Raw genomic sequence first — 22,874 nt, forward strand, 5'->3', positions numbered from 1 at the left:
ATTTCAATCAGAGAAAGTTCATTTAAGCAAGTTTCTTAACTTAAAGGCTGTATATATTGTACCTTTACCGAAAATGTCTTATGGTTAGGATATTTTTAAAAGCTTTGAATTCTGTTTCAATGACAAAAAAAACCAAACTATTGTATTATGAAGTTGTATCTAAAATGAACAGATTACAAGTTCGGAAATGGAAATTAATTACTCTTAAATTAAGGAACTAATAAATTAAATTACTTCCAAATACCAAAACATCGAAGTTTAAAAGTTAAGTGGTGGAAACCTTTACAAAAACTGCAGAAACTTAAATTAAGAAACTTCTATCGACAAGATAAGTTTATTTTTTTAATAATATATGGTATAGCTTTTAACAATATTATTTTAATGTTGAGATTGTAAAAATAAAATACAATGCTTTACATATTTAAAAATAAAAACAATGATTAGAAATCTTATTCGTTTTCATACACATATAGCAGGGGAAATGGCGTACATCAAACCAGAAATTGCCAGGAAATATACTCAAAAAGAGCAGAAATCAGAGAGTGACAGGGAGAGGAGCCAATTGGATTGGCAACAAAAGGTATGAGCAGGTAAGCGTAAGCCAACTCAAGGAGGTGTGTCCAACGTGCATGTGTCTGTGTGGGCTAAAACATACACACATATAAAGCACTAGCATACATATAAGCAGACAGAAGCATATATTCGTAAGCTACCATGAGAGAGCCGGGGAAACAATAATGATTGCAAGAATCGCGTTTCGCCCATTTTAATGAGGGAATGACAACGAAAATTGGCATCCATCATTAAATGACGATATTCCGAATTAGTGACAATCAGATGAAGACGGCATTTCTTATAATTAACTCTAACCAAGCAAGACGAAACGCCTCAGCGAGAGTTGGCATCACGCATACGCCGCATTGGCCGGGAGGTGGGTCTCTGGCTATCTACGGGGTTAGAGCTGTCTGTGCCGCTTTATTAGCGATATGGCTTTCTTAATGAACCAAAAATAGATCCACGCGCTCCCAGAATTCCCACAGACCCGCCCCCTTACCTTTTCCTTTCCTCGTTCCGTTTCTTTCTTTTACTTTTCATCGCGGTTCCTTTCTGTTCGGTTCCTCATCTGTGTGACACTAAGAAGTCATGACATCCCTCGCCCACCCTGCGTAACGCTACGGATACGCTTACTTGCTTCAGATTGGCCATTCAAGCATTCAGAAATTAACTCCGCCCGGTTGCGTGTGCTCACTCACTCGGTTCGGCTGTATTGGTAATGCACCGACGAGAAAGAGAGAGGGAGAGAGTATATGCGCAGCCTGGGCTCATGGATACACCCACACATCCGCTCGCACACAGACATGCGGGTTTCAGGAGCGGTAACGGGTAAAGAAAGGGTATAGCTAACAAGATTCATTCTAAGTTCATCATAAGTTGGAATTTTGTGTGATTCATTTAATTAATTTTACATAATATACATAAAGCTTCAAAAATAATCAAAATAATGATGATATATGATGATCTTGAATTCTCAAGATAACTTCTAATATTTATTAGCTTTTTGAAAGGTTTTGAAGTTGGTAAAAAATAGATTGAAGGATGAGTTATCCAATGCATTACTAAACTAAATTAAATATCCCTGGCCCACCCTCACCCCTTTTGCTGCGCTCCTGGTCTTTAAAAGACATTCTTCATTTTTATTATTTTTCCGTGGACCACCAGCTCACGCACACCAGTGCACTATCATCGCCATTAAAACCAACAAATACACTCGATCGACCGCCCTCCCTCTCACGAACGTCAATGTGTGTGTGATAAAGAGAGAGAAAACGAGATCTTGGGATGCTGCGTCGACGCGGTGACTTCCACTTGAACATGGATGTTGATGTGGCTGTGAATGTGACTGTAGAGGGGATCTCGCCTGTATGTGTGGACGTAGATGGTGGGCGATCTCGATCGGCAGAGCAGCGGGCAGCGTTAGTCGCAGCAGACACGGGTGACGAGCAGCAACGATCGTTTTTGGAGAGCGCGCCAGGAATTCCCGAACCAAACCGTTCCCGATCCAACCGATACGCTACGACCCGATTCGTAAAGCCAGCGGAAGATCAAAAGGTGTGCGCGAACGGATCAGTGATAGCGGTTTAAGTCGGTCCAATCTATCGATCTGATCTCACGGGAGGTCCCCCAGGGGAAAACAAGTCCAAAACAAACCGATATAAAATTCAAAAATCAAAGCATAGCAAAACCATTGTAGTGTCATTAAGTGTGTGTAGTTCCCGCTTCCCCAATAAGGTGTGATAAGTGCGTGATAATTTTCGAGCCAAAGGCAACTTAGCCGAGAGCGATCGTTTTGGCCCGAAAATGTGCTAATCAGATCTCAGTCTTGGTTCACGGCATCGCGGCCCGACGCTGCCCCGCACAACTGGCGCCAATTTGTATACAAATTTCATGCCTTAATTGAAACTCACATTATAGCCAAGTGCGAAAAGTTAACGACTAGGCAACCAAAACCATCGACAATCCACAGCAACGCTTGACTATCCCAGCGAATCCAACCGGAGAAAGTTTAACGGCGGAGTCGGCAAAAAGCTAACGGAGATTGTGACAATTGCAACTCTGGAGTTCTTCAATCAACTGTCAACGGCCGAAATGGACCCAGGTAGGTGGCAATATAAATCAGATATACGTTCAAATATCATTGCCGACGGCATTATCGATTTCTTAAAAGAAAAATGTATCTTTCAGTTTTCAAAAATTATAGATTTTGTTTTTTTTCATTGTAATTTCGAAATGTTTATTTTATTTTATTTCAAATATTATTACCTTGTTTTGTATGGAAAAGTACATAATATGTAGTTTAATAATAATTATAATTATTAGTTTTTAGATTTTGAAGTGCTTTCTTTCAGTAATTTAAAAAAGGAAAATAAATCTGTAAATCCATTTATCCCCAGACATATATTTTTATGACAATTTTTCCTTGTGCACTCAAATCCTCTTCTCAAGTGACTTGCCAACAAAGCCCTCTCGTCCGATCCTCCAAACAAGTCCTGATGGATCCCCTAAAACCTGTGCCGCAATCGCGAGGAGGTAAACAAAATCGATTGATGGTTGGAGTTCTCTTTTTTTTTTTGGGCCGTTCGAAGAGGCAGGTGTTTGCTTTTGATTTTCGTTTCAAAAGGCTGCCGTCGCTTTGCGCATGATCGACAGCCTCGCGGTAGCCGCGGCACTTGTTTGGCTTTCGATGATGTCGCGCCGACATGGCATCCGTGCCCGATCCCAAAACCCAAGACCCCAATCCAATCCAAACCTATGGCCCAAACTCCGGACCCATGCCTCCTAATTTAACTAATGATCGTTGTAATGTTTGTGCCATTGACGTGCGGTCTTCACTTTAGGCTCCAAGTGTCCGTGTCTTTGTTTGTCCATGTGCTTTGGGCCAAAAAATCCAAAAACAGAAAACCAACTGAAAGACATTGCCTTATGACCGAAAACTATACAAGTGAGCAAAGATTTGCCCCGTTGTCGGCCGTTAGATCTATTGACAAACATCTGCGCAATCGAATAATTTGGCATGCGTCGATTTACTTTTACTAATTTTCAATTGGATGGATCATCTTTCGAAATAGTTTGCTAATGGTCTTCGAGTGCCCTTTCTTTGAGTGACATAATGTCTTAAAATAACTTAAAAAACTAAGTAGTTTCAAGTATTTATTTGTTTGTGGGCAACTTTGATATTGTTAACTATCCAAAAGGATATATGAATTTATTTTCCATTTGACCAAACAAAAAAAGAAGTTATAAGTCGGCTAGTAGGACCCGCACTTTGGTCCATTAATGACTTGCTTTCGATGTTTTGACATTCTGTTTGTACGCCGGCATTTGTTTGCTCGGTCGGAGACGTCTAAAAAGATATAGACGCCGAGATGCCGATGCAGACCCGTACCGAAACCCAGACTCTGGTCCAGAGATGCAGAAATGCGTGACTAACGGCCACCGGTAGCCATCTACTTCGGTAGCTAAACATGAAAAGCCCACCAGACGCGGGCCGCAAGTGCAAGATGTTAAAATCACAGAAAGGGGAAGGCAGTAAAACAAAAGGCGACGCAGACGACGATGGCCACGAAAGGCAGGCAAACACTTGAGATACGAGGAGGAAAACGTCGCGTCAATGTGTACACGCCTTAATGGAAGAGTCTATATAGTATAGGAGTAGATGGCCAGGAGTTATTTTTTTTTGGAACAGGGGAGCGGAGGAGTGATCATAAAGCCCGACCTGCAGCTTCCTCCCATGGATACCGATGATTGCATCCCGGGTTTGGGAGAACGCTTCACTGCCACGGCTTGATTGTGTGGCGTCGTTTCCCCTTCGGTTCTTTAATTAAATCACATCCCCGATCGCTGATGCGGAAACTTCATTAACCAAATTTGCACTGATTTTTGGTATTACCACTTTTCAGGGAGCTTATGTTACATTAACTATAATGGTTAAGTTTATTTATTTGCGGATTTTTAATAACTTTTACTCCCAAACCAGACTGTCCTTAGAATACAAAGCTGCCCCTTGCCTCCAGAGGTTAAGTTCCTCTTTGTAGATCCTCCCATTTCTTTGTTTGAATATCTCCCCACGGATCCAACCTCATGACATTTGACAAGTGTTCTTCATGTTGTTGAGGATAAACTCAGCTCATTACCATAAATTTAATGAGTTTCTAATCGTTAGGGGGCACGTGTTTGAGCTAGTTCAGTTTGGGATAATTAATGCGATCGCATCAATAAGCGGGCGTCTAACATCTGGTCGTAACCCCTAACCCCTTGATGGCCTGTGTCAAGTCCCACGGGGGCGATGGCGACCCAAGACCGGAACTGCCACAGGAATTTCAACTCCATTTCCCAGTTTGAGATTTGGAGTCATAGGAGCAGTGCTGAGAACTTGGCTATTTTCTAGCCAGCTCTAAATTTTCCTGTAATGTTTCTTAAGAATCTTTTCTTATTTTGCCTATAATGAATAATAATTTTAAAAACTGTAGGGATTTGTTGAAAAGCAGACTTTTTGAATAAAATTTTATATCTCAGAAGTTATACCCTAACTAATTGTTGTAATCTTTAGTAGTCAGCACTGCCCAGGATCTGGGAGTGGGTGAACTGGGGAACACATGGTTAGATTTATATGCATCTTGCTGCTGTCAGCGAAGGGCGTTGCACATTGCTCGAGTGCCGGCGAACCCGAACTGCAGCGGAGTTGTCGGTTCTAGTACATTGCCAATGATTGGTCGGATCCGTTGGATCTCTCTCTTGGTCCCAGCGATGGGATCGGAACTCTGGCCATGGGTTTTGCATCGACATCGACCACATTTCGGCTACGCACTTGCATTGTGTGCATTCCTGGTACGCGTAATTGAAGTCGCCGCCGCATGTCTTCTTTGTTTTTGGCTGGGTCGCACCCCTTTCGAGTTCCTTAAGATCGGAGCCTAGAGCCATCATATTTCCTAGCTCCCGCCTACTGTCCCATACCCCTAGCTCCCAAGGGGGCGGAATATAGGAGCGAGTGCGTCGCTATCTTGGCGGTGGCTGCCGTGATTTATGGACTCATTAATTTCTGTTGACAGACAATGCTGTTGACGCCGCAGGAATCTATTTAGCTTTATGTTCTTTTGATTCCCACTTGCTGGGGCGCCTATTTTATGGGCTTCATTTATAATTTTGTAATCGGGAATGCAAAACCAATGCAATTAAGGGTTAAATATCTTCAAAAACTCTGCATTCCAGTGGAGAAAGTAATTGAGTTTTCCCGTCTCATTGAAACGAGAATCAATCGATGTGGAGTAAACATAAACCGATCCCAATCATTACTCTTTTCCATTGATAACACTTGGATTTGAACTCTGCAGATTATGAAGGAAAATGGCATTGCCAGCAGATCAAAGTGACAGACGGAGAGTGGCTTCCTCTTTCTCTTGGCGCGACGCTTCTGTGAAATTTACTGATAAATAAATGCGATTGTGCGGCAAATTGTGCAACGCTCCGAATGCAAAATTGTCGACAAGCTCGCTCATAGTTAGTATAAAAGCAAACAAATCGAAGTGAAAACTATACTATTTATAACCCGATGAAGACCGCAACAATGTGGGCAACCAACTAAATAGTGACAATGTGTAGAGCAGTGGAAAAAGGGGCGGGCCACATGGCGTATACGCGACGCACTGGCTGAGCCTCAGCTCAAGTCAACTGAGTTGTTAAATTAATTTTTTCTGCATGCCGAATGCATATAAATTTTTATAAAATGCAAGCCAACCAACGGCAAAATCAAGAAAATAAACATATGAAATTATTTCATCTCCCCACCGCGACGGCGCTCCGTCAATCAACCTGGTGCTGGGGTCTTCCGAAGGAGAGAAGGAACCGCTTGCCAAGACCCAAAGATTTATGGGAACAACACGCAGTCGAAAATGCATTCGCACATATTGTATAGTTATGAGAAGGGAAATCCAATTTGCCATGCACTTTCATACCCTCCCAAGGGGTACTAGGTTATCTCTTAAAACCATTAAATCTGATAGCTTCTAAGATTAGGTTTTCTTAGGATTGTTTAGACTATATTTAGCTCTTATCCAGGTTGTATAATCAAAGATGTTTGGACTTTCCATCAATGGTATTTTTCGCATAAAAGTGTTAATTCCGGGAAACAAGGTTTATCAGATTGCTGATTTAATCAGTCGCAAAAATTGTCTTGCTGGCTTATATCAGGTTTTTATCATCATCTTAAATGCCCAAACCCTGTTCTCCACTTAAAGAGTATTAAATTGTCTAAATTAATATTTATTCATGTTTTGGGGATGTCTTTTTGATGCCATTCTGCCGGCTGATCAAATCAAACACCAGACCAGAAGCCCAAAAGAATATACATATATATATATATTGCCCTCAATATCAAAAACATCATTTCATGCCAAATTTATATTCAATTCGGGCCCAACGAACTAAAAATAAGTATCCAAATTGGCAGCCATTTTGGTATTTCTTTTTATTTATTTTATTTGTTTGCAGTTAATGTTGTGAATATTCAGACAATTACTCAAAGTTTTTCTGCGATTTAATACAATTTAGTGGACCATTTTCGTAGGACGCATCGCTTAGTGTGAAAACGTGTTAATTGACGGCCCGCTTATTAATTAAAATGAAATTTGAATGGCATTTTTATTTTCTACAAACATAACACAGACTCATAGGCGTGATAAGTATTATTGTCATCATCGGAGTCCGCTAAAAATGCTAGCCTTTGCACTCACAAATCAAATGTTATAAATCATACAATGTATTTTTATGATCGTATGAACAAAGTGTCTTATCAGCCTGAAATGTTTGAATTTGTTAAATTCAATTAGGCAGAAAATAAGTTCATTGCCTCTCGACATTTGACATGTTCTCGGCGTTCAAGTTTCTGAAATAATCATCAACTCAATCGGTTGCCTTATTCAAGTTGAATCAAAGTATTTTTTTATTGCAATATTAGTTGCAACTTATCAACCAGACAAGGCAAATAGGAAGAAAGATTCTCAATTATCGCATCAGTTTATATATATTTCGAGCTGATAAGAATACATAAAGTACATATATTCATGGGACAGACTTATAAAAGACTTATGGGACAGTCTATATAGTAGCTTACAATCATGATTGATCTGTAATGATATAAGTTAATGTTGTATTAAAATATATTATATTTTAAATTTATATTTCCAATTAAAATACCAAAGTTCGTTTCTTTAACCCCAAGTTATACTGCACATACCTCTACCCATATACGAGGACGGGTTTTCCCAACCATTCTCCCTTCATTTTGTTTAGCAAAATATTATTTTTAATTAGTTCTAGTTAGTTAACATTCGTTAATTGCTCCTGTAATTGGATTTACGCGCATCAGTGGCTTTCGTGAATACTTTAATGATATTTTAATAAATTATAAAAAAACTTAAGCTGCAAAACGGCCAACTTTTATTGCCGCCGGCAAAAACTTTTTGAGGAAAAGGGCAGCAAGTGTTAAGAAATTTTCCAAGAACCAGAAAACACAACCACAAACAAACTCACATTAAAGCCGACATTTCTTTCTGGATTGCGTTTGTAATTTGCTGATCGTTGTTGGCGGAGTTCCAGTTGAGACAGTGGTCGCCATTGTATTCGGCAATTTCCCAGAATTTATGAATTATAATTTTGCCATATAGACAATTTTAATTGAGCTTTTTATGGCATGTTTGTTGGTGGGAAAAGGGTAGGAAAAAGTTGTAGGAGTTGTAGGGAGAGCATTGGTATAAAAAGACAAAAACAGAGATTTTATATATTTAAAAAATACCTAAAAATATATATCATAAAGATTCTTTTAATAAAAAAGTTAGATCCAACGATCCCCGTTTTATATACGTTTTCTGTATGTTTGTTTTTAAGATCGCGAGCCAACCATGACCAACTAAGTAAAAGTGTACGATTTCAAAGCAAACACAGCCATTTGTAAACCATTTGTACCGAAACACACAGATACAGAAGCGACGGCTACCGAATCCGTTTCCAATTTCCGGCGGAGGGATGCGAAAGGACAACGAGTCCCGAGACGAAAATCCATCGGCAAATATTTACCGATCAGACAAAAGCAGTCTTCGTCTCCATTTCGTTTCAGAGTTTATGATTTTTTAAGCTGTTTGCCCGACCTCTTCACAATTCCATAGCTGTTTGCCTTTCATTAACAGAAGCTGTTCAGATCGGATCGTATCGGTTCAGATCGGTTTGGATCCAGGGGGGTCCCAGTTTTCAGTCTGTTTGCCTTGATTAAGCGCTGACTAGCGGAAAGTCAAGGAGTCGGTTAGCCAGGATGGATCCTTATTAGAGCTAAAGTAGCCCAGTCAACTTGATCACAGACAGCAGCAGGCGTAACTTAAAATTAAATAAACAAAATCGGCCTCTTAGCGTTCGAAGGTTCTCCCGGAGGCAAACAAACAAGCCAAACAAACTCGAAACGGCTACGGCGACGGCGACCTGGGTAGCACCTAACACACTGCTCCTCTGATCGTGACCGACACTACTCACTCGCCTCTACCCGTACTTGGACCTAACTCCTCCTCCTCTATCACTTCCACACCGGTGGCATGTTTGCACCTTTAATAAGACCAATATAGCCAACAATCAGTGCCGACGCATCGCCCAAGTAGCCACGCAGAGGGTCAACGAAATGTTGCACTTGTGATCCCTTGGAAAAGGGTTTTTGAGCTCTAATCAAATTGAATTGGTACTGAAGTTGCACTGGTAAAAGGGGTTTTAACACTGATGCAAGATACTATTTCTAGAAACATATCAATATTAAGTCATACATTCCTGATGTTTGATGTTTTTTCGGTCGATATGGCTCATAACTGTCGTGGTCAACATACATCATGGATCCAATTTGCATTGGACACTGGGCACGTTGCAAAATGTTTGCTCTTGACTCATCCCATGAGCCGGATCGAAGGGGAGATCGACGTGCTGCTCTAATAGGAATTACGTGACTAATTTGCATGTGGCGGGAAGCATTTTATTCTGGCCGGATGTCGATTGGCTGCCATAAATCACAAGTGAGAAACTTACTCACAACTTTGAAGATTACTGCTGGTGCTGCTGGGGGTGAAGCAAGTCGAATCACAATCACGGGAAATAGTCTCAAAATCAGGCAGCAAAAAACCGATAGTCGAATCAATTAATTTTCCAATTTCTCGCTTAGGCAGAGGTTTGATTCTTATCTTAGTAAAAGTCACATATCATAATTAAACTAGAAGTGCTCAACTTTGGCTGCCATTAATCTTTGGTAATTGCCCAAAATTGATGTCATGCGTATTTGAAAAGCCATTAAAACCAGGCAGCTATCTTCAATAGATCCAAAAGAAGAAAACAAAACAGCGTCGATCTTTGTCAGCGACAACTAGAAAGTATTTGTTGAGACAAATTTATGGACGTTTGGCGCAAAAGTCAAGCACTCGGAGATAATGTTCTCGAAGGGACCAACAAATTGCAGCCATCATTGGAAATATTTCGAATATTTTCCACGAAGAACGCAGAGATTCGAAAGAAAACTGAATGAAAGACAGGGAAAATAAAGACAGAAGTATTATCTGATCTCAAATGGATGCTTAAGGATTATCAGTTTTTTAGTTTTAGAATACTTTTTTAACACATACATTTAGCCAAAATATTATTATAAACTCTAAAGAAATTTTTAAATTCTGCTAAGAAGGGGACCATCTCCGGAAACTAACAACATTTGAGGTAGCTTATTTGTCTTTTTTAGGATCTTTGACTCGAGTTCTCTCTTTCCTTCCTGGCGGTGGATATTGTGGCACCGCACACAGAACAGCTCCGTGTGTAACTCAATTCGTAAATAATTAACGATCACGAGATTACAAATGTCAAACAGAATGTCAAGCTGGGAAGGGCACCCTCCTAGTTGAGGAAGGGAGCTGGAACTGCTCCACGAATGTTCAAAGACCGAATACAAAAAACCACCGACTTGGTCTCCGGATGGATGTCAGCTATCCCCCAGCCATAGCCACCGCCACCAGACTCAATTCTCAATGCGTGTGGGTCTGTGGCGAGTGCCAGCCGATCTGTTGTGACTTATGTCAAGGCAATTGCGTTTCAATATTTTGAAAATGCATAGTGCCAGGGAATGAGAGCGTCACAGATTTTGTGGCTTAAACTGAATAAACGCCAGTTTTACTTGAGGTGGTTTGTTAACCCAAACACTGAACTTATCGTATACCAAATCCCATTTTAAAGTAATTATTATAGAGGTTTTAAGATAAAGATGGTCCTAACCACCAGGAGCAGCTGTTGGCGTGGTGGCTTCTGTTGCAGTAGTTACTGCAGGTGGTGTTACTGTGGTGGCAGTCGAAGGTGCTGGCGTTACAGCAGCTACTGTTGTAGGTCCAGAAGGAGTAACTGGTGTCTGTGTTGTAGATCCTTCAGTCGGCTGAGCTCCACTAGTCGTGGCATTTGGAGCAGCTTGGACAACAACAGTACAGTTACGACAGACCACTGAAAATACTTAGACATTAGGACATAGAAATCATAAATTCCACTTAACTTACGGATGTTTTCATTATCACTTTCATCATCGCTTTCACTGTCACTGTCATAGATAATGTCCTCAAGGATAGACCACCAGTCGGTTGATTCTCGCTTCTAAAAAGGATAACTAAAGGTTTTCAGTATTTTAAAGCTTAAACTAGTTTACCGTCTTGACAGAAGTATCCTTTAAGGACTTAGCCTCAATACTCAAAGTAGTAAATAAGAGGCAAAAGCCCAGTGCAAGTAATATATCCCTTCTGTCCAACATCTCGACTCTAACTGACTAAAGTGCCTGAGAAACCCGCTTATATAGAACCTAAAAGCTAATATTTTGTAATATTTAGTGTTGAGAAAATGTAGTAATGGGAATTTATGATGGGTATTTAGGTGTTAAGACCTTTACATGATTTGAAAAGCGAAAAGTATTTTATCTAGTTAATGGAAATGAGCCAAAGGGAAGTATAAAAGTTTCTTAAAACGTTATACAGAAAATTAAATAAGATCATTTTATAAGAAATGAAATAATGGCTAAAATATATTTAAAATAAATTTATATAAAATGTCCATCATAAATCCCAGTTCTAACTTAGCAACTAACAGTACTCCCACAGTCGATCCCTAACCACATCATGGCAACGCTCCACCACCTTTAATGTTAGGGAGATACCCATGTCGATTCCGTCTATTCCGAACAGTTTTTCTTATTTATGCAGCTGCACGTTCGCTCTGTCTGGGGCTCCCGAAACGACCCCGAGTGCAAGTGCTGGCAATGATCGAACTGCAATTGACAAGTGCGCAAATCCATAACCATAAACTATGTACACGAAATTCGACACTGCCGGGGATCATTAGCCCGGGATCAGTGGGAGTGGGGTGGCTGATGTCGATGGCGATGTCGATGTCGGGCAACAAGTGGGATGGTAATGCGATATCGAAACCAGCGGGAAAACGAGCTTGTAAGTCGCGAAATGCCCTCTTGAATGGAACACTTTCGAGGTCGATATACTCCGTCTTTCGGTTCATTATCGTTTTCCTTTGTCCGGTTCCTTCCTGATTTCTTAAGATCGCTGGTACGAGTAACCCGGGAGCTCTATTGTGGTTTTTATGGCGCTGCACTCTCTCCAGTACGTGTTGCACTTAGAGTTGCTGTTGTGGAACACGATTCGAAATTAGAAGACGGCGCAGATGTGCAGCAGTGCCTCCAACTGCCCATAATGGTAATGGCGCGGACACCCGTCTCAGAGGGAGCTAGAGCTTCAGAGGCAGGTGCCAAGAATGAGTCTCCAGATAAGGGCTTTCCCATTTGCCACCGAATAATGGCAGGCAATAATAGTAAAAAACGAGTTTTTCTTTTTGTTTGTTAGAGATTTCACAGATTTTTAAAAGTTATATATTAACATTCTAAGCGGTTTCAAAACCTTTTCCCAAAGTAGTTTAACTTTTTATTTTCAAGTTGCAAAAAAGTGTGTAATAGCTTTACATAAACTAATAACTTTATAATATGTGCAAAGGTGACAAATATTCATCGAAAGAGTGATAAAAATTCAATATGCAGCTTCTACTCCCTTTTCAATTTCTCCGCTAAGTCCATTTCATTCACAATGGTTACCACGGAGAAGGCGAACTTGGCCATCTAAAATTGATTTTAGCTATACAAACCCTTTAAGTTAATAACTGATTATTGATTTACCTTAATATTGGTGTTCAAGCAAATGGGAAAAATACCACCAGCGGTAAACAAAATCGACTGCTGAACATTGTGAATAAAGTAGAGCATCGTGGTTCTATATCTTCGTTCTGCACCGATCCACTTGGAATGGAATAATGTGTTGGTTAAAGACTCGCAGTCGCTGTTCAGTTGCTCGCAGACATAGCAAAAGGGAAAGGTCTGGGAAAGTATGGCTATGGTATAAACTCCAGAGACCACACGTTCCATTATGGTATTGTAGAATTGCATGGAAACCGCTGCTAGACCCAAGAGTAGTCCGACGGAAAGCAACTGTATGAACATGGTGGCTGATATCATGGGACGCAGAGTGTTTCCATATCTATTTAGAGGAAGATAAAGTTATATATTTCTTAGTAAACTATTTTTAACCTTTCTTACTCCACAATCAGCTTGTGATCCTTAACACACTCCACCAGTTCCGCATAATGTTCATCGTCTTCCTTGTCTTTATCGGATCGAAGATTCTTGACTCGTTGACTTAAAAGTTCGAGATGAGTTCGCAATACGACCACATAGATTATAGGATAGACATCCAAAATGAGGTTTGCTAATATAATACCCGCCATTGTGACCGATTCAATTGCAGTGGCCAAATAGAAATGATTGTCCGGGTTAACTAGAGGATTATACAGACAGAATGGAGTCTTTCCAATCACCAAAGCTCCGGTTAAAGCCATGGTAAGGTAACCGAAATATATCCCATGGTAGGTGACAACGACTCGGTTACATAAGGCTGCAGATCGATGAACCTCCATCTTTTCCTCCATCTTGACACAACGTATGTCCATCTGGTCCATCATTTTTTGAGCCGAGGAAAATCGTCTTCGCATAAACAACACTATAATGCCCTTCATTATGGAGGCATTAGTATTGACCGGTACTTGAACATACGTAAACAGATCAGTGGTCGTAAAGTTCTTGAACTCCTTTATTCCAGTCATTATAAGCCCGTAAGGTATGAAGATAAAGACGAGTACTATGACCATCAAGGACCAAATATAGTAAAGCCACCAATAAGGCTTTGATCTGGGCGGCAGTCTCCAACCCATTTGATCTATGGATCTGTTTAAGTAGATCAACGCATCGCGGGACCGAAGTAGAGATCCAAGCTTTGGTTCTTGGATATACTTAAAAATCATATTTGGGTTTTCTCTTCCTAAGAATGTTTTTCACTCAAACTTTGTTTTCTAACGACTAAAGTTTATTTTCAGAATTTTGTATTTATATAAGTTGTTTAATTGCGAAATTCCGAATTAAGGACTTAATTGTGGGAAATTCTACTTTAGTTTGCAGAAAAATAATTGGTTTTCTAAGGGGTGTGTCTGCAAATGGAAATGTGTCAACTAACTTGAATAATTGATGGTTTTAACAGGCAGTTGGCACATTGTCTCCTTCACAGGGATATTTAATTGCTTTATTTATGGTTTTGTTAAAGAAAACTTTGAGTGGTAACAGAAACACCCTTTTTTTCTGGCGAAGGTAGTAAAATTAATCCATACTTAAATCCAATCTTGGAATGAATAAGAATAGAATTGGTCCGATGTGCACCTATGTTTAGGTGGTGTTCTATGCGCCAAGGGGAAATCTTTGCGTCATCGCTCAAAGTGCATTTCCGCACGTTCCGGGCATTCAAATTATGTTTTCCCAGTCAAATCCGCGGTAAGATGCCCCAGGGGCACCCACATCCGCAGTTCTGAGAAGCAAATGGTAGCGATTTTCAGCCGAACAAACGGAGGTACCCCCGACCCACTCATTTTGGTCTTTCACTCGCCAATCCGTCGCTCCTCTCTGCTCCTTTAGTAGCCACTCGGCTCACTCATTTGCCACCGAAACTAATTAGACGCAAATGTGCTTTTGTTCGGTTCCCATTCCCAGGCAACGCTCTTTGTTTGTACTCTGTACTGGGAATCGGGCATGGCTTTCGGATGATACTGTTTGTAACCCATGACAAGATGGATATTCATTGCATGAGCTTTTTATTTGATAGTTTCTGAAAACTTTATTTTCTAAATACATTTTTAGGATTTCATATTAGTCTGAAGGCAAATATTTAAAAAATTCACTCTAAACTCTTTGGCAAGTATAAGAACTTAATATTACTTACACAGTGAATATATTTTAAAACATTTCAATTTATGATTATTCCAATTTATTTTAAGGACATTTTAAGGACTTTCTATCTTTTTAAGAGCACCTAAATGTCGGTGTATGTTTCTTTCTGTTTGGTGTTATTACCAATTTGACTAATTTGAAACCCGTTTCTCATTTTGCAGAGTCGCAGTGTCCGCAGTATGGCGAGGTGAACCAACTGGGCGGCGTCTTCGTCAATGGTCGTCCGCTGCCAAATGCGACCAGGATGCGAATCGTGGAATTGGCCCGTCTGGGCATACGACCCTGCGATATATCCCGCCAGCTGCGTGTAAGTCACGGCTGCGTGTCCAAGATCCTGGCCAGGTACCACGAAACGGGCTCCATACTACCGGGTGCTATTGGAGGATCTAAGCCAAGAGTGACTACACCCAAGGTGGTCAACTATATCAGGGAACTGAAGCAGCGAGATCCTGGCATTTTTGCCTGGGAAATCCGCGATCGTTTGCTCAGCGAGGGAATCTGCGATAAGACGAATGTGCCCAGCGTGAGTTCTATTTCGAGGATCCTGCGGAACAAGTTGGGCAGCCTGGGGCACCAGCATACGCCGGGAGCCGTGATGGGTAGCGGCAGTAGCAGCGGCGGCGGCAGTGTGTCCAGTAATGGTGGCCAAAATAACGGCACGACTACCAACAACAATATAAATCTTGGTAATCTCGGAAATCCAGGCGGTGCACCACACCACCCACATCATCATCATCATCACCAGACTGCAGCAGCAGCGGCAAGTGCCCACCATGTTCACGCCCATGCCCATGCCCACGCCCACCTGTATAATTCGATTTACCAGCCGTATAGTGCAGCGGCAGCCTACAGCATGAAGGCTGTATCCTGCGGTAGTCCTTCGCCTCCGCAGGGAGCAGGCGGCCAGGGATCTGGGCCCCATCCTCACCAGCTGCGGAGTGTGGCCGCCGCAGCCGCTGCCGCCCACTGGCCCTCCTCTCATTCAGTCAGCGATATCCTGGCCCACCATCAGGCTGTTGCTTTACGAGCTAGTTGCCAGGTGGGCGTCGGAGTGGGTGGAATGGGCGGAATGGGTAGTACGGTCTCCCCACTGCCGATGACACCATCTCCAGTGGCAGGAACGGCCGGAGGTCAGCCCCTGCTTGACTGTGAGGGCGGTGCCGGACAGCAATCACCGTACAACTACTACATGTATTTCCAGAACGGCGGAATGCACCACCATCATCATCACGGCGGAATGATGGCCGCCGGAGCCACGGGATTATGAGCGGATGGTGTATAATCAGCGGGTTGGTTACGGGTTTAGCTACTTTTGATCGCGGTTGTTCAGTTAGGTTACTCTTATCTAAGCACTAGTTAGGGAATGGTCATATCACGGCATTCACTTATCACAATCAAATTTTGAGTAAACATATTAGAAGAGAATAAATACGAATCTAAGGCACGTGGAAATTACAATTGCGTTTAGTTATCATTTTCCTGGAAACTCGACTAAAAAGCTTGCAAATATTGGAATGTGACTAAGGGAAGGTAAACTCATAAAATGTTGTGAAGAAATGCCTAAAAGATCATTTGCTTAAGCTCAAGGTTTGTTTAGTTACATTTCTTTAACTGAAAACACCTTAAGTAAACCTCTCTCAAGAACATTATATAATAATAATATTATATATAAATATTTTGCAAACTATTTGTTTGATAAGTGAATGCCATAGTCGAAGACCATCAAATGTGAGTTGTGGGCTGTCAGGACTCAGACCTGCCATTGTCCCTATTTCTTTACGAATTTCATGTAATCCTGGAGATTTTTCTATGCGTTCTCTATTTTTTTTTTGTTTCACATCGGATTGTTTTTGTGTTTTGAATTCAATTAATTGAGGATCAAGTAAATTACATATAAAACTTTATTGTAAAATGGAAAGTATTGAGTGGTACGTTAATCGATTTAGATACATACTTGTTGTATAGGTTCTTGTTCTCATAACTACTATTTGTACAATATGCTCACTAAGTAAACTAGTTGACTAATTTATGCTACGATTACATCAATTACAATTAAACCAAGTGTAACTATCAAATAAAATTGTATTTTTAGACAATCTGTGTAATTACTTGGGGACGGGACAGTTCGATGTGTGAGCCAAAACTGATAAGGGCTTAATAATGGCATATTATAAAATTCATCAAGTTGGATATCCAGAACCTAAGGACAGCACTCGCTCTCATCGGGATTCTTCTTGTTCCATCCGAAGACGAAGTATCCCAGACCCAATCCTAGGATCACAGCCAGACACAGCCAGTAGTTGAAGGTCATAAAGATAAGCATCAGCAGGTAGGAGATGACGATCTGCAGGAGGTTCAGCAAAGATTGGAAGATGTGCGAAGAGGCAAACAGACGCTGCCAATAGCTCTGTTCTCTGGGCTCTGCCAGTGGAGTTTCCGAACAGCATCCTCCGGCTGCTGGAGCCTCGTTCTTTCTGCGCTGCTCTGCTGCCAGTCGCTCGATCTCCTTTCGGGCTTCCCTGCGAGCCAGTTGCTGGCGCAGGAACTTAAGGGCTTCGTATAGAAAGGACACCAGGAAGATGGCAAGGGCGGAAAGGACGAACTCTGTCACTGTGGAAGCAACCCATCCGCGCCACAAAATCCGTTCGCAGTGTCCAGCATGGAACTAAAGGAATAGAGGTGGGGATTAATTATAAATCTGAGCAGATCTAAGAGGTGATCTTTAAATGTTAGTTTGGTCCTTTAACCTTTTCAAGTAAAATACCTTTAAATAGGTGCAAGCAAATCAACTTATTTAAAGCTTAAATATGCCCTTTATACCACAGAAACTAGTATAAATTTCAAGAGAAGATAAAAAAATACTTTATAATTCCTTAATATTTCCATTAGATTATCTCAAATCAAACCGAACACCCTGTATAAGCATATTCAATTTGTATTTGCTGAGAGCGCCTAAAAAAGAGCCAGAGAGCAAATAAATCATTGTGGTGCCTGTCTCATAAATATACGTACATACTAGAGAGTGACTAGCCAGAGAATTAAAAATTCCATGCCTGGTGATATATTTATGTGCTCTCCGGCTTAATCTCATTCAGCGAAGCTGGATGAGTGACTTTAAAATTACAGTGTTTAGCGTATAGGTAAGTGATTTAATTTATAATTCATAACTTTGAGACCGTAGGTGTTGTGTAACTGTTTACTTACCACCATGATCATTGGACAGGATTTCTCCGTGCTGGTAGTGTCATCCGTGCCGTGGTCATGATCCATCTTAGGTAGGTCTATTAAAACAGATGTAGTCAAACAAAAGAAATGGAAAATCCGACTGTTGATCGGGGAAACACAGTGATATCAGCTAGACCTGCTGAAGTACTGAGAGCAGAGCGTTGACTGCTTGAAGCCCAGTGCTCGCGAGTGGTTTTTTAAAGAAAATCGACCCTAATCCCACCGAAACGGCGATAGGCGAGTGTGCTTATCTATGAGAAATGAGAAAGGTGCGTTATCAACAAGTAGCGGCGATACCAACGATAATGGCCCCCTGAAATAATGTCAACCCAGATGTAGACCTTGTAAAGAATCATAAGTCTAATGCAAAACTAAAGATATGCTGTAAGTATCTATTGCAGATTCTTATCCTCAAAAGATAAAATCCATTCAGGATCTTTGATTTCCACTTTGTCGTGCCATTTAATTTATGGGCTAATGCGAAAGTTTCAACAATCGATTTAAGTGCAAAATTGATTGCAATTCCGATTATCAATCATTGGCTAATATATCCCCCTGCAATTGTTGCTGTAATATATGGTGTCGAAATATTTCCATTATATTATTCGAGTACTGGTTTTATGGTACTGTTCGAATACGTTCATACATAGGTATATAGCCAACGGAGCGATAGCAACCGTCTGAAGGCGGATCGCCGGAGGTCTGCCTTAGTCCACTTGGCTTTCCTAGAGTGTTATTTCTTACTGGGCTATTTCTAACTGGGCTCGAATGTCGCTGAAATTGATGGCCGTGTGCAAATCTTCTGCAGCCGGCCGTGTGCAAAATTCTACGGACATTCCTACGCCGTGTGCCGATTTCGAAAATGGGTGACGGGCGCAAACAGTAACGATATTGCAGAGGGGTAAGTGGTTTGGTTATTAGTTGAAATCTAAAGCTTTTTGGTAAATAATTTCGGCGGAAAAACTGGTTAAATGAGATTTTACATTTGAAAATAACAGACAATAAGCAAGTCTAAGCAATTTTGAAATTATTTTAGTTTTAAAATGTTTAAATTTGAACCTCAAATTGATTTCCCACCTTAATTCATAAATAGATCAAATTCAAATTAATCTCTTTTGCCGCCCATATCGGGAGTGCCACCAGATGTATATGTTTTTCTTCCGATCCGGTGGCTCTGTTCTCACCACCTGGTGGCAACCCTTTGACATTCCCAACCAGGTTCCAACCAAAATTCTTGCCATTATTTCGTGAGTTCTACGAAAAACACCGCCTCATATTTTGTGATTAAATGCTGTAACCATTCAAGGTATTATTGCAAGGTTAATTGCAATGTTTGCGCTACGACACCTGAGACTGCAGAGCGCGAGACACTTTCGCAGCTCTTATGCGGTGGTGGCAACAACAAAACACATGCTGCCCCGGCAACCAGCGCGTGTTCTGGTTGGGGATTTGTGTAACTGGGATAGGCCAAAGAGCCACGAAATATACTCCAGATCTTCAAGTACCTCCACCGTGCCTGCGAGGCAAAAAACACCCGTGGAGGAACTCCTGGCAGCCGCCAAACCATATGCTCAACTAATGCGAATCGACCGGCCCATCGGCACCTATCTCCTTTTTTGGCCCTGTGCCTGGAGCATAGCCCTGAGTGCGGATGCTGGATGCTGGCCAGATCTTACTATGCTGGGGTTGTTTGGCACAGGAGCGCTAATTATGCGCGGTGCCGGCTGCACCATTAATGATCTCTGGGACAAGGACATCGACGCTAAAGTGGAACGTACAAAGACGCGACCTTTGGCTTCCGGTCAGATCAGCCAGTTCGATGCCATAGTATTTCTATCAGCCCAGCTTAGTTTGGGTCTTCTGGTACTAGTCCAGCTCAACTGGCAGTCCATATTGTTGGGGGCCAGTTCGTTGGGTCTGGTGATCACGTATCCCCTCATGAAGAGAGTCACCTACTGGCCTCAGCTGGTTCTGGGAATGGCCTTCAATTGGGGAGCCCTTCTGGGCTGGTGTGCTACTCAGGGCAGCGTCAATCTGGCCGCCTGCCTGCCGCTCTACCTCTCCGGCGTTTGCTGGACCATAGTTTACGACACGATATATGCCCACCAGGACAAGCTGGATGACCTGCAGATAGGGGTCAAGTCAACTGCCTTGCGATTTGGTGAGAATACCAAAGTTTGGCTATCTGGATTTACGGCTGCCATGCTCACGGGTCTCTCAGCCGCTGGCTGGGCCTGCGATCAAACGGTTCCTTACTATGCCGCTGTGGGAATAGTTGGAGCTCATCTAGTACAGCAGGTACTTTCATTTATATTATTGTCCTATACGTAACTCATTCAAATTCATCTTAAAAACAGATCTACTCCCTCAACATTGACAACCCCAGTGACTGTGCAAAGAAGTTTATATCGAACCATCAAGTAGGACTCATTCTCTTCCTCGGCATTGTCCTGGGCACCCTCCTGAAATCAGACGAAACTAAGAAAAAGCGTCAAGCCACACTGACGACTACGGCGGCCAGCTCCTACGTTCCAACGCTGCCGCAGAAGCCAGAGGTTATAAGCTGAGCTAATTTTGACCAACAAAAATAGTAGTGTTAATTAATGTTTATAGCGCGCTTTTTTATTCGCCAAAACCAAAGTCTTTAGGTATCTGATTAGGTAAAACCGTGTACATATGCTTATGACAATTTTTAGTTTATTTGCATTATTTTAAGTAAAAAAGATTGCCAAGTGCAGAACTCACTTAAACATCAATTAACTTTTAATTGTAAGTACCCGCCTTGACGTAGCTCTTACGTAAAACAACCATCTCCGAAACCCCCTTTCCCTAATTTCTAAAACAAACTGGTTTCTGTATTAAATTCTTATGTGTTATTTATTATTATACAGATTTTGGTTGTCTATCGAAAGCCAAATACTCTTCAAATGTATTTACTTCATTCGTTTGTTGTTACGGCTAGGAAAAGGGAGCGTTACATAAAAGTTAAGGTAGAATTTTAATTTAGATCAAGTCAGCCACATTCATAGGCATTTCGTCGATTTGCGTAGAGTAGTACTGTTCTATGTCGCGCAGGATGCGGATATCATCCGACTTGACAAAGTTGATGGCAACACCCTTGCGTCCGAATCGACCCGAGCGACCAATACGGTGGATGTAAAGCTCACGATTGTTGGGCAAATCGTAGTTGATAACTAAAGACACCTGCTGAACATCGATACCTCGAGCCCATACATCAGTTGTGATGAGCACTCGTGATTGACCAGCTCGGAACTCCTTCATAATTTCATCACGCTCTTTTTGCGGCATGTCGCCATGCATGGAGCTCACAGTAAAGTTAGCCTCTCGCATCTTTTCCGTCAGCCAGTCTACCTTGCGTTTTGTGTTGCAGAAGATAACAGCTTGGGTGATAGTCAGGGTGTCGTACAGATCGCATAGGGTGTCGAATTTCCATTCCTCACGTTCCACGGCAACGAAGAACTGCTTGATGCCCTCGAGCGTCAATTCATCACTGTGAAAGATAGTTAATTATAAATTTCACAGTCTCCCTATGCAAAAAGCAACAATCTTACCGCTTGACCAATATGCGAATGGGATCTGTCATGAATTTGGAGGTCATTTCGAGAATCTCATGGGGCAAGGTGGCCGAGATAAGCACTACCTGAGTGGCAGGTGGCAAGTAACGATAAACATCGTAAATCTGTTCTTTAAAGCCTTTGTTTAGCATCTCATCGGCTTCGTCCAGCACCAGCATCTTAATGGCCCTAAAAGATATCCGTATAATTAAAATGCTTTTAGCGAATAATCTGAAATACCAACCTTGTTCGCAACACTCGTCGCTTGATCATGTCGAATACTCTTCCCGGAGTGCCGCTCACAATGTGCTGCCCGTAGTCCAGTTTGCGGATGTCCTCGCCTAGGTTAGTGCCACCAATGCACACATGGCACTGGACGTTCATCATGTCGCCGAGGGCCAAAATTACCTTCTGAATCTGTACTGCCAACTCGCGTGTTGGCGATAGGCACAAAACCTGGGTCTCCCGCAGGGTGGTGTCAAGGCTTTGCAGAATGGAGATGGAGAAGGTGGCCGTTTTACCTGTGCCCGATTGCGCTTGAGCAATCACATCCCGTCCCTTGACTATGGGCTTGATGCTCCTCTGCTGAATGGCTGAAGGTTTCTCGAAACCTTAAGAATTCAGAGGTATTCATCAGTCTAAGACCGGCAATTAGGTATACACACCACTTACCGTACGCGTATATGCCGCGTAGCAGCTCCTCCTTCAGATTCATGGCGTTGAATGTGGGAATCACCTCCACATCCTCGCTGGTCTCGAACTCCACGTTCGAAAGGTCCTCCGCCTGGGCATTTTTGCGCGCCATTTTCACTGCTTACTTGTGTGCGGATCTGGCAGTATTTAATAAATATTTACAATCTTCTCGGCAAATTTTCCAACTTTCACAGAAAAAAAATGCGGTTGGCTTGTTGGAGATGGCCTATCGGTTGAGGTTACATATCTATCATTAAACGACAGTCGATGATTTGGCGTCGATATGTTATCGGGTGTTATCTGATTTAGTGTTGCACAAGGCAGCAATATTTTAATTAGCGCCAATTTAATACAAATGTAAATCTTAAAAAAACTTAAAATGCAGAAATGTAATACATTTTATTTTATAAATTATAATATTCCATAACAAAATATATAAAAATTTTTATTGA

General features: G+C 41.7%; 5 protein-coding genes across 5 annotated transcripts; 2 read left to right on the plus strand and 3 right to left on the minus strand.

Annotated features, from left to right (window-relative positions):
• The first annotated feature begins 1,971 nt into the window (after positions 1-1,971).
• On the plus strand, positions 1,972-16,705 carry LOC108109559 (paired box pox-meso protein). The gene is made up of 2 exons (XM_017218131.2): positions 1,972-2,656; positions 15,091-16,705. Exons 1-2 carry the CDS (start codon positions 2,647-2,649, stop codon positions 16,194-16,196), a joined length of 1,116 nt encoding a protein of 371 aa, XP_017073620.1. The 5' UTR covers positions 1,972-2,646; the 3' UTR covers positions 16,197-16,705.
• On the minus strand, positions 12,647-13,966 carry LOC108109558 (odorant receptor 85a). Its single transcript, XM_017218130.2, has 3 exons — positions 13,196-13,966; positions 12,779-13,136; positions 12,647-12,721 (listed from the first exon to the last, which is right to left on the minus strand). Exons 1-3 carry the CDS (start codon positions 13,954-13,956, stop codon positions 12,647-12,649), a joined length of 1,194 nt encoding a protein of 397 aa, XP_017073619.2. The 5' UTR covers positions 13,957-13,966.
• Positions 16,706-16,812: 107 nt separating the features above from the next.
• LOC108109560 (high affinity copper uptake protein 1) lies at positions 16,813-18,322 on the minus strand. Its single transcript, XM_017218132.1, has 2 exons — positions 18,134-18,322; positions 16,813-17,594 (listed from the first exon to the last, which is right to left on the minus strand). The coding sequence occupies exons 1-2, from the start codon at positions 18,197-18,199 to the stop codon at positions 17,130-17,132; spliced, it is 531 nt and encodes a 176-aa protein (XP_017073621.1). The 5' UTR covers positions 18,200-18,322; the 3' UTR covers positions 16,813-17,129.
• Positions 18,323-19,327: 1,005 nt separating this feature from the next.
• LOC108109548 (4-hydroxybenzoate polyprenyltransferase, mitochondrial) lies at positions 19,328-21,086 on the plus strand. Its single transcript, XM_017218118.2, has 3 exons — positions 19,328-19,401; positions 19,461-20,452; positions 20,512-21,086. The coding sequence occupies exons 2-3, from the start codon at positions 19,484-19,486 to the stop codon at positions 20,719-20,721; spliced, it is 1,179 nt and encodes a 392-aa protein (XP_017073607.2). The 5' UTR covers positions 19,328-19,401; positions 19,461-19,483; the 3' UTR covers positions 20,722-21,086.
• Positions 21,005-22,659, minus strand: LOC108109547 (eukaryotic initiation factor 4A-III). Its single transcript, XM_017218117.2, has 4 exons — positions 22,402-22,659; positions 21,974-22,340; positions 21,727-21,918; positions 21,005-21,665 (listed from the first exon to the last, which is right to left on the minus strand). Exons 1-4 carry the CDS (start codon positions 22,532-22,534, stop codon positions 21,158-21,160), a joined length of 1,200 nt encoding a protein of 399 aa, XP_017073606.1. The 5' UTR covers positions 22,535-22,659; the 3' UTR covers positions 21,005-21,157.
• Positions 22,660-22,874: the final 215 nt, after the last annotated feature.

Source organism: Drosophila eugracilis, unplaced genomic scaffold (assembly GCF_018153835.1).
Source record: "Drosophila eugracilis isolate 14026-0451.02 unplaced genomic scaffold, ASM1815383v1 contig_47, whole genome shotgun sequence".
NCBI lineage: Eukaryota > Metazoa > Arthropoda > Insecta > Diptera > Drosophilidae > Drosophila > Drosophila eugracilis.